The 22463-nt window shown below is 50.9% G+C and overlaps 2 protein-coding genes across 2 annotated transcripts in view; both read right to left on the bottom strand.

Moving 5' to 3' along the window:
- Positions 1-820: 820 nt before the first annotated feature.
- Positions 821-6639, bottom strand: CLEC19A (C-type lectin domain containing 19A). Its single transcript, XM_026053957.1, has 5 exons — positions 6549-6639; positions 2627-2792; positions 2464-2557; positions 1862-1994; positions 821-955 (listed from the first exon to the last, which is right to left on the bottom strand). Exons 1-5 carry the CDS (start codon positions 6637-6639, stop codon positions 876-878), a joined length of 564 nt encoding a protein of 187 aa, XP_025909742.1. The 3' UTR covers positions 821-875.
- A 2175-nt stretch (positions 6640-8814) lies between these two features.
- SYT17 (synaptotagmin 17) overlaps positions 8815-22463 on the bottom strand; it is a 33664-nt gene continuing 20015 nt past the window's right edge. The window contains exon 8 of the mRNA XM_026053956.1: positions 8815-9765. Coding sequence (XP_025909741.1) covers positions 9569-9765 — 197 coding nt within the window. The 3' untranslated portion in view covers positions 8815-9568. The remainder of the gene's footprint in view (positions 9766-22463) is intronic.

Here is a 22463-nt window from a genome sequence, read left to right as displayed (position 1 = left end):
GGCACAAGTGCTCCCAGCTGCCACAGCAACTTCCATCATGACGTTTCCAGCTTCAGTCCAAGCTCCCAATGGGATGGAAACACAATTTAGCTCCTCTCTCCGAGCTCTCCTGGCCCAGGGCAGMCATGGGCACTGCAGCCTTTCACCCCTGGATCACTCCAGCCACTAGCAGCATTTGTGAGCCAGCGTCAGGTGGGGAAACCACTTACCTGGTCCACAGCAGCAACCCTCTGGGCCCAGCCAAAAAGAGATCAGAGCAGGCACGAGCCTGCGGCCACCCTGCAAAGCCCCCCTGTTCCCCAACCCAAGAGACTCGTCCTGTTTCTGACAGCAGCACCAGAAATAGGGAGGAAATTCCTCTTGCCGTTTGCCCTTTATTTCAGTGAGGAGAGAATAACTTCAGCAACATGAAGCCACTTTGCACAACCCAACCAAAAATGTCACTTTTCCTCTGCTCTCCAGCCTCCAAATGCAAAACGGTTTCCTAAATGCAGCTACTTTGGCAGAGGAGTGAGGGTAACTGTTTGGCATAGTGGTAAAATAGCACGTTTCCCCTAATATGATGCAACACCACAYGTGGAGCAGAACCCTGGCTGGGCTTTGGGAGCGCTGGCTCGGTGTACAGCGCAGTCCTGCACCCCGCGGCCCCCGCTGCTCCCGCTCCCCTTCACTCCTGCCCAGTCTCAGGAACAAAATACATTGCTGATGTTTCCTGCTGGTTGTGCAGCTGGCCTGGCGTGGGGATGCTTCGCTAATGTACCCCCCGGTGACAAACTCCAGTGCTTCCGTCGGACACGGCCGTGCAGAGGAGCCGGCGCTGGGCTCTCGGGGCGCATCCCGGCAGCGCCTGCGGCGCGCGGCCCACGGCCCTCGCGCTATTCAGCCGCCAGTGAGGGGATCTTGCAGACGAAGGGGAACTCTCTGCCACAGCTGTTGTCGTTCCAGGACCGCAGCGCTGTCGGAGAGAGAAAACAGCAGCCCGAGCTTTCACCTGCCCCGACCCCTCCTCTGCATCAGGGCGGGTTGCAGCTTGTGTGGGTGCAAGGTGGCCCTGGTACAACCTGCCGACTAAGGCACTGCCGCGGTGCTSCTGCGTGGGAAGGAAGCCAAATTAAGTAGCAGATGCAACTACTGCCTGTGGCCTCAAGGCTAGGTGGAGGTGGGAGTCTCATGAGAAGAGTGGTGAGGAGCTGAGGTTTGTGTCCCACAGTCTCTGCAGGTCACAGGTTATCTAGCTGTGGTTAGCTTCTGTCAGGTTAGCTTCTGTCATTTGCTAGGGAAAACTTTGTGCTCCTCCATCCTGCGTGCGTAACACCCTGCAGTGATGCCAAGCAATAATACCAGAGAGCGTGAAGTGTTAATTTTTGCACAGGCAGGATCTTGCTGGGCTTCAGCGAGATCCCTGTGGCCTGTAGGAGGGAGGCAGAAGCTGGCAGACTGATGGATCTTTGCACAGGCTGTGTGCAGGAGGGGAAAAGGGAAAATATGACCTTTGACTAAATGCAGTAATTTTCTAAAGTGAGTGATGCTCCATTCCTGCCTTCTGTTCATCAGGAACAGATGCGATTGGAGAGGAAGCGCGTTGGAGTGGGAGATAAATGGGTTATAAGCTGGGAAAATGAGTGCATACAGGGAAGGGGGGAGTGGACCCTTGCAACAGGGCCACAGTAACCAAGAACACATCACTTCTCTGTAAAAAAAAGAAAAACAAAACAAAACAAAAGCCCAGAAGATATTAATACAAATTTAAAATGCAAATTGTCAGTCTGTTACCATCCTCYTCAAAAGGCTGAGCTGCAACAGATTTAATTTACTTATATGCAAATAAAAGGAAGGCATCCACGAGCGGAGGGGCACTCACCGCTGCTGTGCCTGTACCAGATCTGCACGCAGTCCTCCTCGGCCGGCATGGCGTGGATCCCGTCGTCCGGCTGGTTCCCATCCCAGTAGTTGTAGTCGTACGAGGAGCCGTCCGTCCACTCGAAGTGGCCCTCCTGGAAATGCAGCAACTCAAGGCACCCAACCGGGACAGGGATGAGGACCAGGACGTCCCTTGCATCAAGCGAGCAAGGGCAGGGAGCTTGCCGTGCCAGAGCAGCGGCCAAAACCCAAACCTTTGGTTAATCCCCTCCGCTTCCCAAAGAAATCCTGGTAATCAGACTAGAGTGAAACATGAGAATGTACATTTTGTGCTTCAAAACTAGAAGACATTCAGCACCAGGGGAGGACAGTGACCCAGAGGGATTGCAGCACGCATGGCTGTTGGTGTGAGGCCATCTCTGTCGTGGTGAACACTGAAGCTGGGAGCAAAACCCACAGCTCCCAGGCACCCTCGCCTCTCTGCTTGGCATGTGGGAACCCAAACCAATAAGAATAAGTAGAGAATTAAAAGGTAGAGAGAACTAAAAACCAAGAACACACTGCGCTGGGTTGTTAGGAGGCCTGCGCAAGGCGGCTCCTCACCTGGCGGAGGTCATTGAGCCCCGTCCAGACGTCGGTGGGGATCCCGGGCACACGGCTGTTCACCAGGTCGTACACGAAGACGTTCTCCTCCCAGCTGCACATCGGGAGGTCGCGTTAGCAGGGCACCAGCAGCGGCTCGCTGGGCGCCGGCGGCCGCCCTTACCTGTGGATGGAGGCCAGCTTGGCGGAGCGGATGCCAATGGAGAACTCGGCACAGTAGAGGTCGGCCTCAGCCCACGTTTTGTTGATGGGGAAGTACCGGTAGCAGTGGCCCTCATACTCGGTCCAGAAGAGCGGGCAGGAATAGGCCTGCACGGGCTCCGGCATGGCTGCGGGAGAGCGCACAGGCGTCGCGGCGAGGCGGCCGCGCGCCGGCAAACACACGAGAGAGAAAGACTAGAGAGAAACACACTAGCAAAGGCCAGGAGTTTTCAGAAGGAAAGTGTGGGCTAACAGGCTGCAGAGGTGAGACTGCGGCCATCTCACCCTGCCATCACCACCAGGAAATGGGGAAGCTGCTTTGAAGACTGCAACACTCCCATGGCAGCACACTCGCAAGCCCCAAACCATCAGCAAATAATACCCTTAATTCCCTTATGGAATTCCCATGTCATTTTTGGGACTGTCCAAAGCCCCTGGCAGCTCCTGTGGTCTGTGTTCCTCACCATGTGGGTCTTGCTCAAGCGGCAGACACCAGCCCGTGCAAGGGACCATGCTCCTCAAGGCCAGGGGRACTAGATTTTCACAGGAAAAGCCCTTGAGGGAAAGAGATGCCACAAAAGCATCCAAGCGGGTAACAGGCTCCAACCCAAGAGGCTGGACTGCAGCAAAAGAGCCCTGGTTGCAAAAGACATCAGGCACAAATGGCCTTGCAAGGGAGCAATGGRCGCACGGAGCCCAGTGCTGCCCCAGGCCGTGTGTGAAGGAGAAATAGGATGAATTTAAGTGGTCGCAGGAGCATTAGCTGAGTTGAGTAATTTCCCCCTAGTCCCAGCCCTGGCAAGGCACCTCCTTGGGAGATAATTTTGTATATCATCAGTTCTCTCCACATGGGAATCTCTGAGCATTCATAAACATCAAGCAATTAATTCCACAAATCCCTCCTGAGGCAGTCGCTGTACTTGATTTGCAGATGACAGAACCCCAAAATGCAGAGATGCCTTTTTATTTATTTATTTATTTATTTATTTTTCCCAGGAAGGCAAAGATGCCTTCCTGAAAAGGGTACCAAGAAGTGCTAGAAAGGGGCCTTCCTCCCTGCAGAGCACAGTGCCTGCCGGCCCCCACTCCGCTGTCTCCAGGCCAGGCACCCTGGTGAGAGGCCTGGCTTCCCTGCACAGCCCTGATGACTTTACAGGCTAGGGGAAAACCGAAGATAAGAAGCACCCAGATCAAAGCGGGAGGCAGAGTGGTGCCCTGCCGCACTCCACAGCGTGCTGATGCTCTGCATGCCCAGGATTTTGCAGCACAGCCTCCCCAGCAGCACCGCAGCCCATGCCCGCATGCACGGGGTGGCCTTGCCCTGGATACATTGCCCTGAYGAACCCCATGAGCTCCACCAGCCCTGCAGGAAGCAGCATTTTTAGAGAGGCTGTTAAAAACCTCACCAAACTCTTCACCTTTAGCAGCACGATGGCAAAATCAGCAGGGCCCCTCTGCTTTGGAGTGCTAATTGCACCGGGGGCTTCTGGGGTCCCAAATGGCCATCGGGGGCCGGCGGCTGAGCGCATTGTCCGGCAAAAGTCACCTCCTTTTGTCCTGAGCAGCCAAGAAAGGTCAGAGATGGGGCCGGTCCTTCTTTGATATTCTACACTGCTTTCCCATTAGGTATCATTAATTTGATGAGCTTCAGCGAACCATAGGTGCCCGAAGGAATTTGAGGTTAAATATACCCAAAAGGGGAAAGAAAAAGGAAAAAGGGATGTCAGTGTTTAATTAGTATCTTTTCTGTTCAGTCAATATTGGAGGCTTTCACATTCACTTTGGCAGCAAAATTCCACACTTGCATTTACGGGCCAGAAAGGACCACAGTATCGAGCTTATCTGGGACCACTGAGGGCTATTTTAAGCAGAGAAGTTGTAAGAAGTTGTATGTATCGCTGTGAGTATATGAGTGCACTCACTGACCTGTGGGGCCACTTCATCACCTAAGCAAGGACCTGAGGATGCTATTTTCATCTAAGAAGAAACAGGGGAAACATTTGGGGGATACGTGGGTCAGATTGTCATTTCTATTATCAGGCAGTGCTCCTAGCACCATCAGTTCACTCTGCGGAGCAGGAGGGTTGGGGGTCCCCACCACTATGAGCCCCTCAGTCACTGCAGCCACCTCAAACCATTTCCTAAATCCTGGGCAAGGAAGGATCTTGCCTTCTCTTTAAGTCACCTGTTTACACAGAAAGAGATTATGGTCATTGCTGGCAGCACCAGCTAAATCCTTGTCCAGACTTGGCTGAAGAAATGAGGTGAAACTACCTCAGAAGAGCTGGAAAACAAGAATTTGGGGTCAGAAAAATAGTTCTGAGCTCTTGGAACCTGTTTTGGTGCCAACAACCCAGAGTCTTTTTATTTACTAATGTGCTGAAAACCACGGCAGCACCCCCAGGATCCCTCTAACGAACAAAATCAGTTGTCAAAATTTTTAGGAGCTGGCACATGCCCAGCAAAAAGTCTCACTTCCCCAAACAGCCACTTTCCAACCAGAAATAATTAACTGAGAAAACCCCAGCCAGCTTCAAGTTTTTCTTGTGCCAGGAGTCTAGGGAAGATGGCAACGTGCTGGCTGCATGACTCCTGCCGAGCTGCGTGTTCTCCCTTGTCAGGACAAGGTTGTGTCCCCCCRAGAAAGCAGCAGGTTTGAGATAGGGTGCATGGAGCCAGAGCAAGACTGCCAAGAGACATCCATGCAAGTGACACTGCTGTGGTGGAGGACAGTGACATCAAAGCACTTTCTGCTGCAGAAGAATCAGTTAGTTTGGCAGCAGATGCCATCCTTGCTGCTGACAGAGAAAGGACTCTGAGACCTCACGTCCAGCACCAACACATTCATGTTTCCTTGCGACCCAAAAAAGCACTAGACCTCTTCAGCTCCTTGCAAGCTGCTGGGACTGGAGGGTCTCCTCAGTCCTAAGGGGCTCATACCGAGCTGAAGCTAAGGGGAAGACCTAAGTGGGTCCTCAGGATGTGGGAGCATCAGTCCTACCCATGAAAACCCCCCAGGACCAGCAGCAGAGGACGGGTGACATTCAGTCCCTGTGTGGTGCCAGAGGAGCCAGGTTCTGTGGAGCTAGGGCAGAGCTGGAGGCAGCCAGCCATGGACCCACAGATCATTTCATAAACGGGCAACATTTTGCAAGCATTTTTCAGTCACAAATGACAAGTTGCCAAGTAAAATCCTAAACACCATCTGAAGTGTGATGGAGAAGTAACATCCTTCCCAACAGGGTGCTGCTTTTTAAAATCCTGTAGCAAAAAACAAGCTGTTCTTACAGAATAAATTGTGCCATGTGTGTTACCRGACATGAAGACACCCCAGCCGCTCGCAGCAGCCCTCCTACCACCCAGCAGCACCTTAGCACTAACAAACAGGAGCAATCCCACATTGTTTCCTGCCTAATCAGCCCTGGCGAAGCTCCCACCATTTAGCTGTCTAGCAGGGAAACCAAGCTTGCACCCATGGTTTTTCTCACTGAACTCACTGAGCGCGCTGCTCTTTGCTCCCATTCCTGCTCACACCTGGCAGGGCAGACCAGAGATGCAGCAGCGACAGGACATGCTGCGCACAGGCTCCTGCAATCCCCACAAAATGCTGCAGGAAACACGAGGGGCACGGGGAGCAGCAGCGGGAATCGTCCCTGCAGCAGCTGCTGACACGGGAAAGAGCAGCCTGTCCCATGCGCAGAGAAATGAGCCCACGGGGAGGAAGCAGAAGTTCAGGARCAGAAGTTCGGGGAGCAGATTTGTGCATCCCGTTGGAAAGCCCGGGATGTGCCTTGCAAGTGGCACACACCTCCCGAGCTCGCGYGGAGGCGGCCGCAGCCCCCGGGGCCCTGCCCCAAGCGGCCGCCGCGGCGCTCGGCACTCACCTTGGCTGATCTTGATGTTGGTCTGCGGGAAGGCCTGGGCGGTGAGCAGCGCCGCGGAGAGCACAGCGCACAAGTGCCCCCGCAGCACCATGGCCGGCCGCTCTGCCTGCCGACGTGCTGCTGCGGGGCCGTGGGGGCGGCCGGCGCACTGCACCCTCCCTCCATCCCTTGTCCGTCCCTCCCGCGCGCCGGGCGCTCCGGTGACAGGCCGGGAGGCTGGCCTGGCCCCAGGGGGCTGAGCCCCCGCGCGCTCGCCACGTCCCACTGCCCCAGCAGCGCTGGGGCGCAGGGGAAAGCGAGCGCTGGGGGCTCCTCTGCCTGCACTGGCTGTGCAGCCCGCAAGGGACCTCGCTGGTCAGGTCCCCTCTCCACCACGCTTCCCGGGAAGTGGTGACTTTGTGCCCGTGGATCCATGGACGCTGGCCAGCTGGCACAGCATGGCTTGGAAAGGGAACAGAGGCCCAATCTTTTCATTTTGGTGCCTGCAAAATGCACCCAGCTGGCCCAGTGCGAGGCCAGAGCCTTCCAGATACGCAGTGGACTTGGGGAGCTGCTGCGGGCTGCGTTAACGCAGCGAAGGCTGGCAGCAGGGCAGCGTGCGCACACCAGGACCGCGCGCTCCTCCTCCTCCCCAAACCAGACGGAGGCTCAGGGCAGCCTTGGGGACAGGAGTCTATTTTGCAGGTCTACTTCCCCCACACTTACGCAGAGCACATTCCTGTCCCATGTCAGCTTCAGCATAGAGCTGCCACAAACCACCCATGGAAGAGCATTAATAGCAATGCTATTGACTGCTGACTCCACCACAACCTCCCACACAGCAGTAACCAAGTGGACTCGTACCACTCTCGCTTGCCCAGGGCTCCTCTGGGGTTCCCTCCCCTCAGTGACTTACTGAGGAGACAAACCAGGAGGAAATCCCAAGAACAGAGAGATTTGCCACTGTCTACACTGTCTGCCTTGGCCAGCCGCTGTGAGTCTTCTTAACGCAAAGAGGAGAGCACATCCACATCTCTTGCAGGAAACCACAGACACTTGAACCAGCCCATCCTTAGCCAAACCCCATCACCGGGCCAGTGCTGGAGATTTTCAGTCAAACACATGTTGAAAGACGGCGTTCTCTGGAATACCCAACAACAGCAGATGGGTGAGGGACACGGCCTGCAGCTGCACRTGTTTCCCTGGGATTTTGCCACTGTCCTCTCCCACACTGTCCTCCTCCCCTCTCCTCTGGATCACATTACACTCCACATTCAGAGCTCCATGCAGCAGCGCATCCCTGTGCTTGCAGGCCARCAGCTCCAGCAAGGCCCCCTCCCACTCTCCACTTGCAAACTGTTGATGCTTTGTGTTGGCTTTGAGGTGGTCTTTGCTCCTACACTTCTTACCTTGCGTTTGCTGCGATTTCCTCTTCCATGACAGCAYGCTCAAATTCAGCTGCCGCGTGTATTACGCGGAGGTCTGTGTCCAAGCACAGAGAGGAATGAAATGTCCACAACCCAASCCAACAGCAAAGGCCCCGGGGTGGACAGGGGCTCCCGCCGCTGCCCCGCGCAGGAGAACGGCTGCGCGCAGCGGGTGCAATGGCCACGCGTTGCTATAAAGCAATTACACAGGTGACTTGGGGAGCGGGCCGGGGCCAGAGCCCTGGGGCTGCCCTCCCACCTCTCGGGTTTGACCGCCAAAGCACCGACATGGCAGAGGAGGCAACCCAGGGCCCGAGGCTTTCCATCATGACCTGGATAAACACTGCTGAAGACAGGACAGATGCTCCTTTCTCCAAAATGAAGATACGGAAAGAAAAAGTCATGGGTCAGGCCCAGCTCCCTTCAGGCTGATGTCCTTTTAATTTGGTTTTTGAGCAGGCTGCAAGGAAGATACAAAGTATTATGTGGTCAAAATGCAGATAAACTGAGCAAAGAAAATAAATTAATCTGGGGCCCAATTTTGCAAAGAATGGAGACCCAAACCCCAATACAAACCCTTTCTTATATCAGATTCCCAGTGCTCTTGGCATACCCTGCACGGGAGCTACTCAAGGGAAGAACAGCACAATTGAACYTCTTTTGGACAAATCTGCACCAGTATAGCTCCGACAGCACCAACCTGCAGTGAGCACACGGTCACTTCCAACCTGCAGCTTTTCCTATGCCATAAATGCAACCATGGGAGCTCAACACACAGATGAGTGGTGCTACCAAGCATCACCTCAGGATACATGGCACAGTCAAGTAGATTTTTATTTTCAATAAATATACCACCTGCATCATGTCAGACAACACGCTATGAAAAAATGTACAGAAGCAGCCAACAGAAGGGACAGCTTGACYGCAGCTACGCTCACTTGGTGACGTGGGAAACTACCTTGGCTAACACACGGGACACGGGGAGAGCTGCCGCAGTCTGTCGGAGTTAAAACCGTGGGGCTGGGGTGCGTCTCCTGCAAAGCCCCAGACCTGGTCCCTTCCACGCACCYTGGCAAAGGCTTCGAGGGCCGGGAGCCGGGAGTGTTCCCGGTACAATGTCATTGGCAATGTTGGCTACACGGTGACGGTATCTACGGGACACAGAGAGGCTGCTACGCGGAGGGCAGGGCCCGGGCGCCCCAGCGCACATGTACGCGGCCGCGCCGCCGGGGCCGGGCTCCGTTACTAGCACAAGGACAAAACCGGTGTGGGAATCGATTTCACCACAGTCTACCGCTTAAAAAAACACATATCCTAGCCTAATCACCACGTTCACCGACGAGAGCACAAGGGACTGATATCTCCGAGAAGGCAAGGCGCGCACGGGGACCGCCAAGGGCAGCGGAGGCAGCTCCAAGTCCTGCCGTCAGCTCCGCACCCCGGTTGGAGCATCCCGGCCCCGCTCCCGATCCCAGCCCGCTTGGCAGCCGCCGCTGCACCACACGAGGCTGAAGAGAGCAGTGGGTGCGGAGCGGGATTTCGCTCTTCTCGGGTGCTTTGGAGTTTTTTTTGGTCTGTTTTTACGTTTTCCTCCTCCGCGCGGCATCCAGCTGCTCAGGTCACCTCGAGGGAGGCGGGCGAGACGCGGTCGCACTCCTGCCGGGAGCGCAGGCTGTGCCACTGCTCCACGGCCGTGCGGTGCGCGCCCAGCATGCGGCGCCAGTGGTTGGACTCGGGCGCGCCCGTGGCGTACTGCCCGATGACGATCCGCCCGATGAAGTCGTTGCTGCTCTTCACGTTGTGGCCGTACACTGGGGAGAGAAGAGATGGAGATGGGTGAAGCCCACGCGCAGCAGCCACAGGGAGCCCAGCACCCTGCGGCACTTGGAACCGCTGGCACCCAACGGAGCGCCTCAAAAACACCAGYGAGACTTAAGTGGTAGTTGGGGAAGAATAAAATAAGCTCCACCACACATTAAAATAYAGTTCAAATAAACAGGATGTTCAGAATCACAGCTCGCTAACGTGATGTTCAGCATAAAGAGGTGAAGCCGAATTGCACTGTGAAGAAAGGCTGAACTGTCTCCCTCAGTATAACACAGGCAACACGCACCTGGGTAAACGAGCAAGCAATATTTCGTGTTGCTTTCCTCCTGCTGCAAATGCTAATGAACCATTCTAATGATAACGGGGGCCTTTCCCAGCTCACGAACATAAATCACCTGTGGACCATGCTGCCAGGGGGACGTTTACAAAGCAGCAGCTTTCCATAATTGTCACAACAGCAATATTAAATGCCCAGGAAAGGAACCCAAAGGAGACATACACTGAGCACCCAGCCTTTCGATCAGCCTCATCTCATGGAGCAAAAGGTTGCAGAGCACCGAGCTGTAACTGTGGGCCCGATGCTGGAAGTCRCTGAGCCCAACACAGCCGGGAGCGAGCGCGCTCTGCACGTCTCGGAGCAAACCCTGCCTTGCACATCAGGAAGCTSAGTAAACAGGCTGTGTGAGCCAAAGCCAGCATAGCCACAGGCACCGGCTCCTCTAGGAAGGATTAAAAACCCTCTCACAAAAGCCAGGGATTTTTAAGAACAAATGCCAGCAGGGGATCCAAATCCCCTGCGTGACCCAGGCGCAGGYTGGCAGAGCCAGAGCGAGGTCAAAGGGAAGGCAGCCTGCATCTCCAATCCCAAACCTTGCCCAATCTTTCCTCCAATTTCATGCACTAAAAATACATTAAAACCTGCAGCATTTCAATTCCATCTTTAAAGCAGGAGAAATGAAGTCAAGGCACATCCTCCTGTTAGGAAGCCCGAGCCTGTCCTGACTGGGGGCAATGCCACCTCCAGGGAAGTGCCAGCACTTGGTTTTAACCAGAATGGGCATCTTAGGAGTGTGCGTGAGGGGGTTTAAGGCATCCGTCTCTAACTAGCACACTGTCAAAGTTCTTAACGAGCTCTCCTACAAGGCAATGGATCACCAGCGTAGCTGCCATAACTATGCTAAATGTCCTGGTATGACTTATCATCCTAAAGAAAACAAATATTATGATAAAATATTATGATAAAAAACACACAGGAGTACTCCAACCAAATGTCTCATTTTTTTTTTCACATAAGCTGATTTTCTTTCTTTTTTTTGGTTCTTTATTTCAAGATGACAAGCAGCAGCAGCAGCCTAATCCTGAGAGACAACAGCAAGTGATTCAAACCATAAAGTCCTAAAGGCCATCGGTTAATCACAGTTTAAATTAGCAGCAGCAGAATATCCCAGGCATACAAATTCTTCAGAAATAATTCATGTCAGGATTGTAAAACAAGTAGATGTGTTAAATGTGGGCACCAGTGATTACAGTGTTGATCCAATTATTTTGGATTCCTGTGACTCAGAGTGTCTTGTCCAAAATCCTACCTTTTGAATATTAAAGCTCGTTTTTTTTTTTTTTTTATTCTAAGAAAACTGTTGGAATCCATAGGACTCATCTTCATTCCCACTAAAGAATGTGAATGCTAGTCTCGTTGTTGCAGGTAATTTACCATGTGGMTTCCTTTAGGGTATTAATGTGCTAATTACACAAGCATTGTTGCTTCCATCATTAACTAGTTTAGATAGCACAGCTGCAGACTTATTGCTGAAGAACAAGGAAGAGATTTTCTGACTTTTATGATGGGCGCTTCAAGGCCAAATGCTTAATCATGACCCATCTGCATAATGTAAGAGATGGTGCTATAATCCACCCTATGTTTACAAACTTGCATCCTCACCATGGCAGCTGCCTCACAAGATAAGATGTCTCTGTGTGTCAAAAATCCAGACTCATGTAAAAACTCACAGATCTTTAAAATTCCAGGCCATGCCTTTCCTGAAGGCTATTTGCCTTTTTTCTACTCTCTAAATAGCCAACATTTGCTGAGTGAATTTATTGATAGTTGGATCTCGGATCTGCTGTAAGGACCTTACCCAGGAGAAGGTGCTGAAGTTTTCACTGTGTAAATAACCTTTTCTCTGATCACGTTCAAGAACATTTTTTTCCCTGCTGCTGTCACTGGCTCTTCCAAGATCAGTTGGGGAAGAAAAGCTGTAAGAGTCTGTAAACACAAGCGAGAAAAAACTGAAAACAAAACCCGTGTCTGCAGGCTGCACCTGGGATATGGCAAAGCGGGTCGGTGCGGGGTGTCAGGGGCTGCAGTCCCAGCAGTGCGCAGCGGCCACCAGCCCTCGCTGACAATATCCCAACTGCTCTGTTTTACTCCTGCTGCACCCTTGGGCGCTCAGACACGATTCAAAAATGCCAACTTCCCAAGGCGTATCAACAGCTGCATGTTATTCTAACCCTGCTCTGCTGGGAAGGAAACCTGCTCCATAAGGCGAGATCTGGCACGGGAACCTACAAGGACACAGACCTGCAGAGGACACTCAGGCACTCACCTGGGTCCTGAGGCCTGGGCCACAGCGGCTGATGGCTGCACCCCTTCTCCTGCCTGAAAAGCCTTCAGACTAGGTTTCAGTGTGCTCTTGGCCTCCAAAATCAGGARCTGCAAAACCCTTCAGAAGCACAAAATGAGGTAATTACCATTCAGCCTCTCCAGGCTGGCCCAGACTCCAGTTATGGGCAGGTAGGCACCGCTTTCCATTTAAGAAATCTATTTTCCTGATAGAAACTGCACACCTGATCTCATGAGCTCTTTTTTCCACCATTGCAGTAATTCGCACAATAACAACATCCATTTCCAGGCCAACACAGAGCAAAAAGCAATTAAGGAGCAGAGGTCAAACCAATTCCTTCTGCAGCTGCTCTTTACTGAGCGTCGCTTTTGGAAATAGAAAGGTTTCTTTAAAAAAAAAATCCCTTCATAATAGAAATGCTGAAATATAAGTCAAAATCAGGTTCACTTATGCCCATTAAAAGGGTTGGATTCTTGAGTATCAGCAATATGATGTAAATTAAGTATTTATATATTTTGTATTTATGGATGCCTTCTTCCTAGATGGAGCTCCTGCCCTCTGCATTCGGTGACTGCACCCCTGGGTTCCTGCCCACCGGAGCAATCGTGATCTCACTGCTGGGATCGTGACTTCCAAGGAGGCTGTGCTCYACACGTGGTTTCCTCAGAGCCACCAGGTTCCACACAGTCAGCAAAACAAGGCAGTCCTCTGGTGATGTGGCACATCTGGGTCCAGCAAGCTCTTCTGCAGACCCGTCACGAGACAACACRAGAGTTGCCATCCAATGCCTGGCTCTGGGGAGAGCTCCTGCATGAGCTTTTCTTCCTCTTGCACCAAACCTGATCGCATGTGATTGCTGGTAACCAGATCAACAGTTTTGCTGGTGACAATATAGCCTGTTGCCCACTGCTCACCCAAGGCTCTTCTGCTGGACTGTTTGGGTGCAGGCACCTGACCCAATCCAATCTCCTTCCACTTTGCTTCTGCACCGAGACACCCAAACCGAGCACCTCTAAAGAGCCTGACTGCAAAGTGTTGCAAAGATCTTTCCACTTTGCTGCAAAGATCTTCACTGCAAAGTGCGAAGATCAGGATTTAYGGCTTCAGTGTAATAGTGAAATTCRGTGCAAATTCAGCTAGTACTTAATTCATCCTTCAGAAGACCACATTAGCAGCCCTGACACAACCAGAGRGAAGCSCTAATTCACAGCATTTCCTCCAGCCAGCTCCAGGCTGTGAGTAGCACAGGGAGGAGCCCACCAGGAGCCCCTGCGTTAGCTGGGGCCACAGAGCACCAGTGTCCCCCGAGAGCCCCGTGGGGCAGTTCCCACGCGGCGGAGCACGGCGCGCCGGAGCTCTGCTGCCGCCTGCCGGCATGCRGCCCGGCCACGGGGCACAGCGGCGCCCACGGCCCCTCCAGCGCCAGGGCCCAAAACCCGCGGGACAGGGACACCTCCAGCCACAGCACAGACCAGAGCTCTGGCACAAGAGCCTGACTCTCTCCCACTCACCTCCAATGTGATTTCTACCATTTCACTCCAAGAGAAAAAGCACAAGCAGGGACCTGCCTTCATTTCTCATGTGTGCTCTCATTTAGACTAGCTGTCAAGCAGAACATCTTCACCCAATTTACAAGCCAATTAGCATATTTATAGTAAATGCCACCCATTCTCTTAACATTTTTTCCCCAAAGCTTTGTTTAATGCAATTTTCTTGCCTATTGCATATTTTAAAAGGCCTTGAATAATTAAATGCCAGTGTGCAGAACACATGCATCCAACTCGACACTGCACCACAATGCACTAACCCGGGCAAACACCCAGCCGAGGGCAAACCTGAACCCAGACACAGGAACAAACCCTAGGAAGGCAGAAACCCACCATGAGCAAGGCCCGACCCAAGTCAGTCCAGACTCCAAAGAACAAACGTTCAACTTAATGTTCATAGCTGATTTCATTGACAATATTGGCTACTGTTAGCACAGACCCATTAATGCTCGCTGGTCACCTCCTCTCTGGTCTCGGGGCCGGCGAGGGGCAGCCCCTCAGCAGAGCACGTGGGTGACGCTTCCTTGCCTGTCCTTCGCCAGCCCGACCCAAGCTCCAGCCCTCGCTGTGCCAGCCGGTGAGCTCTGCCCGTCAGCAGTGGGCCTGGCAGGTTAAACAGGTCTGAAAATTGCTCCTGAACTGCTTGACATCAATACTAAAAAGCTATTTAGCACAAAGAGCATGCCATTAGGAACAGCAGACCAAACCACTGATGATACGTGCTATGAAAGCCACAGCTACAGACTAACTCTGCCCTTTGCTCCTTCAGCGAGGCCCATAAAATTTGATAAAGATGACAGAAAAGCAGAGGAGAAGATGCAATGCTTTCACATTTATCAATGCAGTCTCCTTCAGGCTCTGATTTGCATGTAAAATCCACTTCTCAGAATTTCCTTCCTTAAGCTGCTCCCTGCAGCATCCGTAAGCGCTGAGCTGCAGACAGAGGGTTATTCACTGGAGCTGGTGGCCAAGTCTGCACCTCCACCACCCAGCTGCTGCTTCACATGGGGAAACAGCACCAGGGCAAGGAAACTCTCTTTTCAGACATCCATCTCCTGGAAAACCATGTGGACTTTGCCCTCCCACAAGGACAGCCCGGTGCTTTTGCTTGTACCACCTAAGGGAGCAGTCCCCATTGCTCCTGTGCAGCAGTGCTCCGAAAACMTGCCTTTTGGGGCTGGCCTCAGGTGCAAAGAAGAGTAGAAAGGAGAGGACACAGGCCCAGAAGCAGAAGAAACGCAAATGAACAAGTTCCTCTCGTTGAGTCTGAAGGGGTGAAGTTAGCTTGTCAGGATAAACTGCAGCAAGGGGTTGGAAGCCTCAGCTGTGCTATCAGCATGGCCAAGCCCCACTGCAGTTATTCGGGTCACACACTGCAGCCAGGAACCAAGGCTCAGCCGTACACAAAGGTAGGACCACAGGTGTCCCCCGGCCCAGACAGATCAAGATAACAGTTTGTTGCACAGAAAGGAAGAGGCTTCAAATGCTGTAGCTCTTCTGTGCATATCAAAAACCCAGGAGAGCAGGGAAAAACAACATATCAACTGCTACTTGACATTCTCYTTGTAAGTGGCACTCCACAGTGTTCACAACAGCACATCAATTACATGAAGGCATTTTTTTTTTTCCACTGTGCCCAATCATTTGTTTTCTAATTAAACAGGTCTAATCAAACTGGAACCACCACCTGGAGAAGGCAAGATGCAGACAGAAATTAAAGCAAGGACCAGAGAAACGCGGGGCCCTGCTCGCCCAGCACAGCAAAGCTCAGGGCTGCAGCTGCCGGGTGGCACCCACGGGCCCAGGCAGTGGGTTATCCCCTYGACTGGGTCACGTCAGCTGTGACATTTAAAATGTTGTCCACAGGGAGTGTTTCATGCTGGACTTGTAGATAGGAAGCACCTAATTCCTTTGCCTGCCATGGCTTATGTTTTCAGTTTTCTGACAGCTGTATTCAGAGTGTTGGAAACAACTAAGAGAAAAGAATCTGGCAGGATGAGGAAACATGAAAGCTGTAATCATACCTGAAGGGCCTTCAATGGCATCTGGTTTCCCAGAGCTTTGGAGACCAACTGGTCAACGTGGAGACCCTCCAATACAGAAACCTGACATCTGAAAATGAAGTCAGCCGCGACTGTGTTCGAGAGGCAGGCTCTGCCATCACACTCGTACATTCTCTGCCAGATTTGGGGCCATGGACAAGCACTTCATCTTGGGAGATTGCTTTGCTGCCCAGCAAGACTAGTGCCACAAGAGCTTTTTCTCATTTAATACACAGAAAGGTTATGGCCTAGTAAGAAACGTCAATGATTTCTTTCACCGTGGCATGAAGAAAGCAAGGCAAAACACTGTGGTTGAGGGCACAACGCTGTTTGAATGAGYGTACATGGCAAAATCAGCAAACACTGGTGATCAGCCTGAAAAGATAAGATTCTGCTTATTTCCTTAGGAGAAAAAGATTCCAGAAAAAAATCCAGAGACCTAGAGGAAAAATCAGCTTCTGTTATGACTACAATGATGAACAGATTCTGATGTTGCAGACCTCTTATTAACAAATTTAGTCAAATTGAAGAGTCTAATTTTGCCTTCTAAGTAGGCAACAGATTGGCTCAGGAAGCATAAACATCTTGTTGCTTTCATCAGTACCAATACCACTGCACTCCTCATTAAAGCAGTCATCCTGATGTGAAAAGTCCACCCCCTCCCTGGAGCACCTTCCCCAGTGGCACCGCACTGGGATGGAGGTCCTTGCTGCAGGATCTCACTCAGCTTCCCTGACTGAACCACGAATCAAACCTTGCAGATGGCCCTGCTGTTGTCTACTCCATTTGAAAAAATGTCAGTGTTTCTGCTTAACATGAAGACCAAAAAGCCACAAATGGGGATCAGGAAGATGGACAGCAAGAGATATTCTCTCTTTCTCAAGAAAATACCAAAATCTGTGCAGCAAGTACTTTGGAGAGAGGCTCTGCCTGTCAGTGTGCTTGGCTTGCCACCATTCATGCTTAGGCCTGAAACACTCCATGTGTTTTGGGAGGAAAACAATTAATTTGGAGCAGCAGACAYGCTGCACGCTGGCCATGGCTACATAACAGCCACGTGAGGTTCTGGTCGGCAGGGRGAGATGGTGAAAGCTCGAAGGGTTTGAGTTCTGCACATATTATTTGCAACCCTAAGGAAAGGCAGTGACATTTTTGAAGGCACACAAATGCCAAGTGCTCCTGCTTCCCAGACAGCATTCATTAGTCTCATTATGGTATACAGAGAGCCAAAGTGGGATACAGTGCTACCAAATGCCCTCAAAAACCCTATGCCGAGTTCATTAGCAACCTGCTTCATTAGCAGCTTTCCCAGTTTTGAGTGAGTGCCTCCATGGAAGCATCATGTGCTGGTAAACTATGTAAGTCATCAAGACTCATTAAATCTTCCTATCCTTAACTGCATTCAGCAGGTTCCTGAAGGGAACTCAGAGGAAAGGGGAAAAATGAAGAAAAGTACCTTTTTACTGCAGCAATTTGCCAAAAGTCTCATGCCAAAATCAGCAAGAGCTTCATACCACCAGTACTGCGGGATCTTTTACAAGAGAGGCACTATCTGATTATTTTTATAATAGGTGTTATATTTCTGAATGCCTTTTTACATCTTCTAAATTCAATGCTTGGATACATACTCAAGCAGGGGCTGCTCCTCACACAGGCCCTCATGGCCCTGGAAACCCTGCGCACCTTAGGAAGAAGAGTGCTTGGACATCTGTCCCTTACTTGTGCTCATGCACACCACTCCCACCATCCCAAACACCAGGCTGTCCCATTGCAGCACAGCAAAAGTCAAACATCTCTCTGACAGGGATCTGACAGCTGAGTTCATGGGACTGAATTCTGGCTCTGCTTGAGCCAAAGCTGCTGGGCGACACAGGTAGGATTCATGTCCTTCTTTGCCCATCAGATACAGCAGGGTTTAGTCCTCCCTCTGCGTGCACAGGTGGGTCTGGACTGGAAGAACCCACGTTGCTGGTGGAGCAGCGGTGCCAGGCCACGCGCTGCTCTGCGCGGCGCTCGCTCTGCATTCCCACCCGGCRCTGCTCGCTCCGAGCTGCACCTTCCCTCCCTTTGCACGGCTCRGGGCTCGAGGGGAGATCTTTTGCTGCCAGTGTATGTCACTCTCCTCTTCGCCCATCGCCCAAGAGCAGGTGTTGTCCTCAGAGGACCTGCTGGGTCACGTTGCGGGGCCGCCAGGCCCAGAGAACGAGCAGCTGGGAACGTGGGAGGTGCCCAGAACAGCTCGTCTTCTCACTAGACCTCAGCAAGGACCATATGTGTCCAGTGCATAAACACAGCAAGTATTTTATAACACCAGACACAAAGGCCAAATTCTCATATAAATTAAACAGGTATAAATGCCCCCTCCGAAAATCTGTGCTAACATCAGTGTGCAGTGGAATATATTGATACTGCTATGCTTCAGAGGCACAGGGCTCTTGCACACATCCATACAGTTCTCTAGCAGAAAGTTACTTAGCTATATCTGCATCTATGAGATGCCATGGTGCCCAACATGATAGCATTTTAAAACAGAAACCACCTMTTCCTCCTGTGTTTCATTTCAGGAGAAAAATAGTTTCATTTGCCTCATATGTTAGAGACGATAGTATTTTTTTTTTCCCCTGTATATGTCAGCAAAAGACTAAGTGTCTGTATTTTCTGAGGGAAATAAAAAGCAACAGGAGGAATGAGGTATGAGCATCTGAAACACCAAGCCCAAGCGTGGGCGTACAGCAACCYGAACACTTGGTGTTTGCCGCCCCTGCAAGCCGGCTCCTAGGGATGCTGCTACGCCCAGACGTCTGAAGGTCCTGCTTGCGCACGGCAAGGCAACTCCAAGGTTGGGTATATTTCTGGAAAAGCCTGAGGCTAAAACCATCATCAACCTTCAACCTGTTCAGCTAACTGGAGCATTTGGAAAGCGGCCTGTAAGAACAAGATGCTGCTGCAAAGCCTCGACATCTCTGCAACTCATCCATGCCATGCACATGAGACTCGTGCAGCWCAGGCAAACACCAAGAGCATCAGTCCTTCTCCAACAGCTAGTCCACGAGCCTGGAGTAGATAATGGTAGTCTAGAGCCAACAGACAAAAAAACAAAAAGGGTAAGGGTTTTAATGTGTCAGAAGCTTCCACCACATTCTCATCAGCCAAAGGTAAAGTCGGGACGAGCCTCAAGGTGTCTGGAGACCCAACTGTGGATACAAACCAACAGTTAGTGATATTTCAAGCTGTGATGGGTAAACACAGGTTTATGAAGGCTTTGATATGCTCAGGTCCCAGGCTGAAGGGCACGAGGAGCAGTGCCAGCAAACACTCTGCTCTCCTCCCCAGTCCTTTCACCATCAACGATTTAGCACCAGAAAGTTGTCATATGGATCAATACCACCCCAAAACTTTTTCTAGTAAAYGTGCAAAAAATGCTCATGAGGGAATGCACAAAAGCAGTGCGTACCAGACCATCTTTAGCAACCACAACTACGAAGGGCTCCACAGGGCAGGGTTGTGCTCACTGGAGTCTATTACTGTTACTGGTGACCATTTATTCCAAGCYCAGATTTGCCTGAAACAAGTATCAATCTCTGACAGCCAGTCAGGATCTCAAGGAAGACTCAATTCTCTTCCTCTCAGTTCTAGTGGCACAAAAGAAATGCACATCCTTAAACAATAGGCAGTATTTTTCTCAAAAATGCAGGCAGAACTTATTGCAATCAAATTGAACTACCCCAAACCATGCCACTGGCAACAGATACTAGCAATAAWTTTTTTTCTCTGAAAATTAAAACTTCACTAAAGGATCTTTAAATTCTCCCAAAGGCCGGGGGAAATGAGGTAATACAGAAACAAAAGTATATCACTATTGACAGCGATTTATTTTAGTCAAGTACTCTCTATTAGCTAGAAGTTAATTAGAGCCCCAGGATAAAGCATCAAAATGATCTAGGGGTCTGAAGACAAGAACCATTACAGCATTGAGGTACATTTAATGGAAAGGCACTTTGAAACATTAAAATCTCACTGCTCAGTGGGGCTTCTTCAGGAACCCCAATATGTTTAACAACTTTGCCCTAAATCACTACAGAAAACGGAGGCACACTCTCTTTTTCCTGYAAGGCAGTGAGAACCCATCCTGCAGACGCTTGGAAGCGAGAGGATCCACGAGCTGCGCGAGTCTCGATCAATATTTATTGTAAGGATTTCATCAGCCGTCATGCACACGTCGGCAGCCACAGCCCACGTCAGCCCCCTCCAGCATCTCTTGCTGGCTTCATGAGCATCAAGGATCTTATTACCTCAACATGCAGAAGAGCTTACTGAGACAGAGAGGGGGACACATGGTCACCACAGGACCTTGGGGATAAATATATTACATAAATGTAGGTATTAAAGGTTGATTTTTAATATGGTAAGTGATTAAAAGATGTTAGCGAGTCACTGACACGTGGTTTGCCTTGGAGGATTTATGTGTTTTACGGGGCCATCTGGGCTTCACGGCAGCACAAACAGCATCGGTGATTATTAACACCATTATAATGATTAACAAAACACCGCTGTGTTTGGATTCCAGGTGTCATCTCCTTCCTGCCTCACAGCTGAGTCTCTCCGGAGGTTGGCTTGGATCTGGACAACCTGCCTGGGCCAGCAGCCTTCCCCTGGGAGAGCAAGGCAGCCTGCCCCATCTGCCTGCAAGGGGCAAAGCTATGAACTAGGTGCATTTAACCACAAGATTAAGTGGGGGAGTGCTGAAGTTCACAAAAATTAATAAATAAATTAATTTTAAAAATTAAAAAAGAACCCCACAAAATCACGCACTTCTCTTATAGCTTGTATATAGACGTTCATAACCTAGGCAACACATTTGATGGCGCAAATTAAAATCAGACATCTTCTCCACTAGCTGTTGCCTCACTAATTATCTTTTTTCCTGTCAGGACACTAGACTTTGTTACGAATATCAATAGCTTTCCTGTTTGTGGCCTCTGTTGATTAGGAGCTGTCTGGAGCGGGTGTTCTCTGCACTGCAGGAAAGTGTAGCTGTGCCCATCACCTCAAACTCCCTGTCATAATTCACACCCAAGCAACTTTCTCCTGCCCTCCAAAAATCAGCCCCAATTTGGATTACTCCCTTTTTGAATTGAGCTTTGACTCCAGACAAATTTAATTATCTGACCTAAAGGACTAAACCTGGGGATTTAAGGCCTATAGGAAAACCCAACAATGTGGGACCCTCCAGGCTCCTTCACCCTGGTCCCAGGCTGCTCCAAGTGTCCCCACGCCAGCATGTGCTGACCTGGGATTATTTACTGTGGCTTTCAAAGCAAAAAACACACATTATTTAAAACTGAAGCAACCACTTCRAGGCATGTCACTGAAATCCAACTGCATCACAAATTATTATGAATCAGCTAATTTTCAAGTGATTTCCTTTAAAAAAAATCATTTGCACTAAAAATATCAGGCATCCACATATTAATGCCAACTTCATCAGCTGCAGCGAGGAGCAGCAAATTCCACCCACCCTCCTTGATTCCCTAGACCTGGTATTCTGTGTTTGCCTTTTGTTCTTCCATGAGAAAAATGGGAAGACAAACGAGTATTTCACACCTGTCAGCAGATCACCTGACAGAGGATGCCACGAACAAATTCATCACTGCACAGGGGAGCTATATTCAGGATGACGTGAGTGCAAAGCCCTTATTAATTGCAGACTTCTTGCTGAGGAAATATCCGAGCATGAAGGGCAGGTTTTAAATTGCTGATCAGCATCACTTTTGTTGTGACATGTTTGGAAACAAACTAACGGGCTGGAATTAGGCTCCTTGAATGGCGTGCAACATCTGTTTCTCCCACATAAGAAATAGAATTATTTCAAAATATATTTTGTTTGGATGCAGACTTTTGCTCTCCTTCATGAGATGGTAACTGGAGTGGGGTATTGGGGGGGAAGAAAAGTTTAATTTGTGTGTGTGCAGCCCAGGGGGTGAGGGCAGGCCCGGGATGGGGTGCCATGGGCTGGGATCCCTTAGGCCAACACGGCCCCTCTGCACTGCCCATTGCACCGGCGCTGTGCTGGGCTGACTGCCCTGAGCTGCCCCAGGACACGGGCTAAGCAGGACACAGGCTAAGCAGGACACCTCGGCAGGGCTTCGAATCCCCTCCCCATGCACATGCAGATGTGAATGCACCAGCTGGTGACACAGGGGACGTCAGTGACAAGCACTAGCCCAAGGGCAAATGATGCCCGTTGCCACAAGTGGTCTTGCCCAGCAATTGGGTTTTGGGACCATTCATCTCTCCTCTCTCCTTCATTTGATGTTTGACTCCAGCCTTAAGTCAGTCCAACCACTGCAGCCTTCTCCTCTGCCCAAAGCGTCCCTGGTGGCACCATCAAAGGTGGCTGTCAAGAGGTGATCCCAGCCAGTCCTGGTGCAGGTGGCACCACCAGGAAAAGCTTTTGCAGAGGAAAGAGCAC

The sequence above is a fragment of the Nothoprocta perdicaria genome, unplaced genomic scaffold, assembly GCF_003342845.1.
Source record: "Nothoprocta perdicaria isolate Ctin4 unplaced genomic scaffold, notPer1 scaffold_12, whole genome shotgun sequence".
In the NCBI taxonomy this organism is placed as follows: Eukaryota; Metazoa; Chordata; class Aves; order Tinamiformes; family Tinamidae; genus Nothoprocta; species Nothoprocta perdicaria.
Note: the sequence above shows the minus strand (reverse complement) of the source record. Positions and strands in the feature narration are given on the sequence as shown.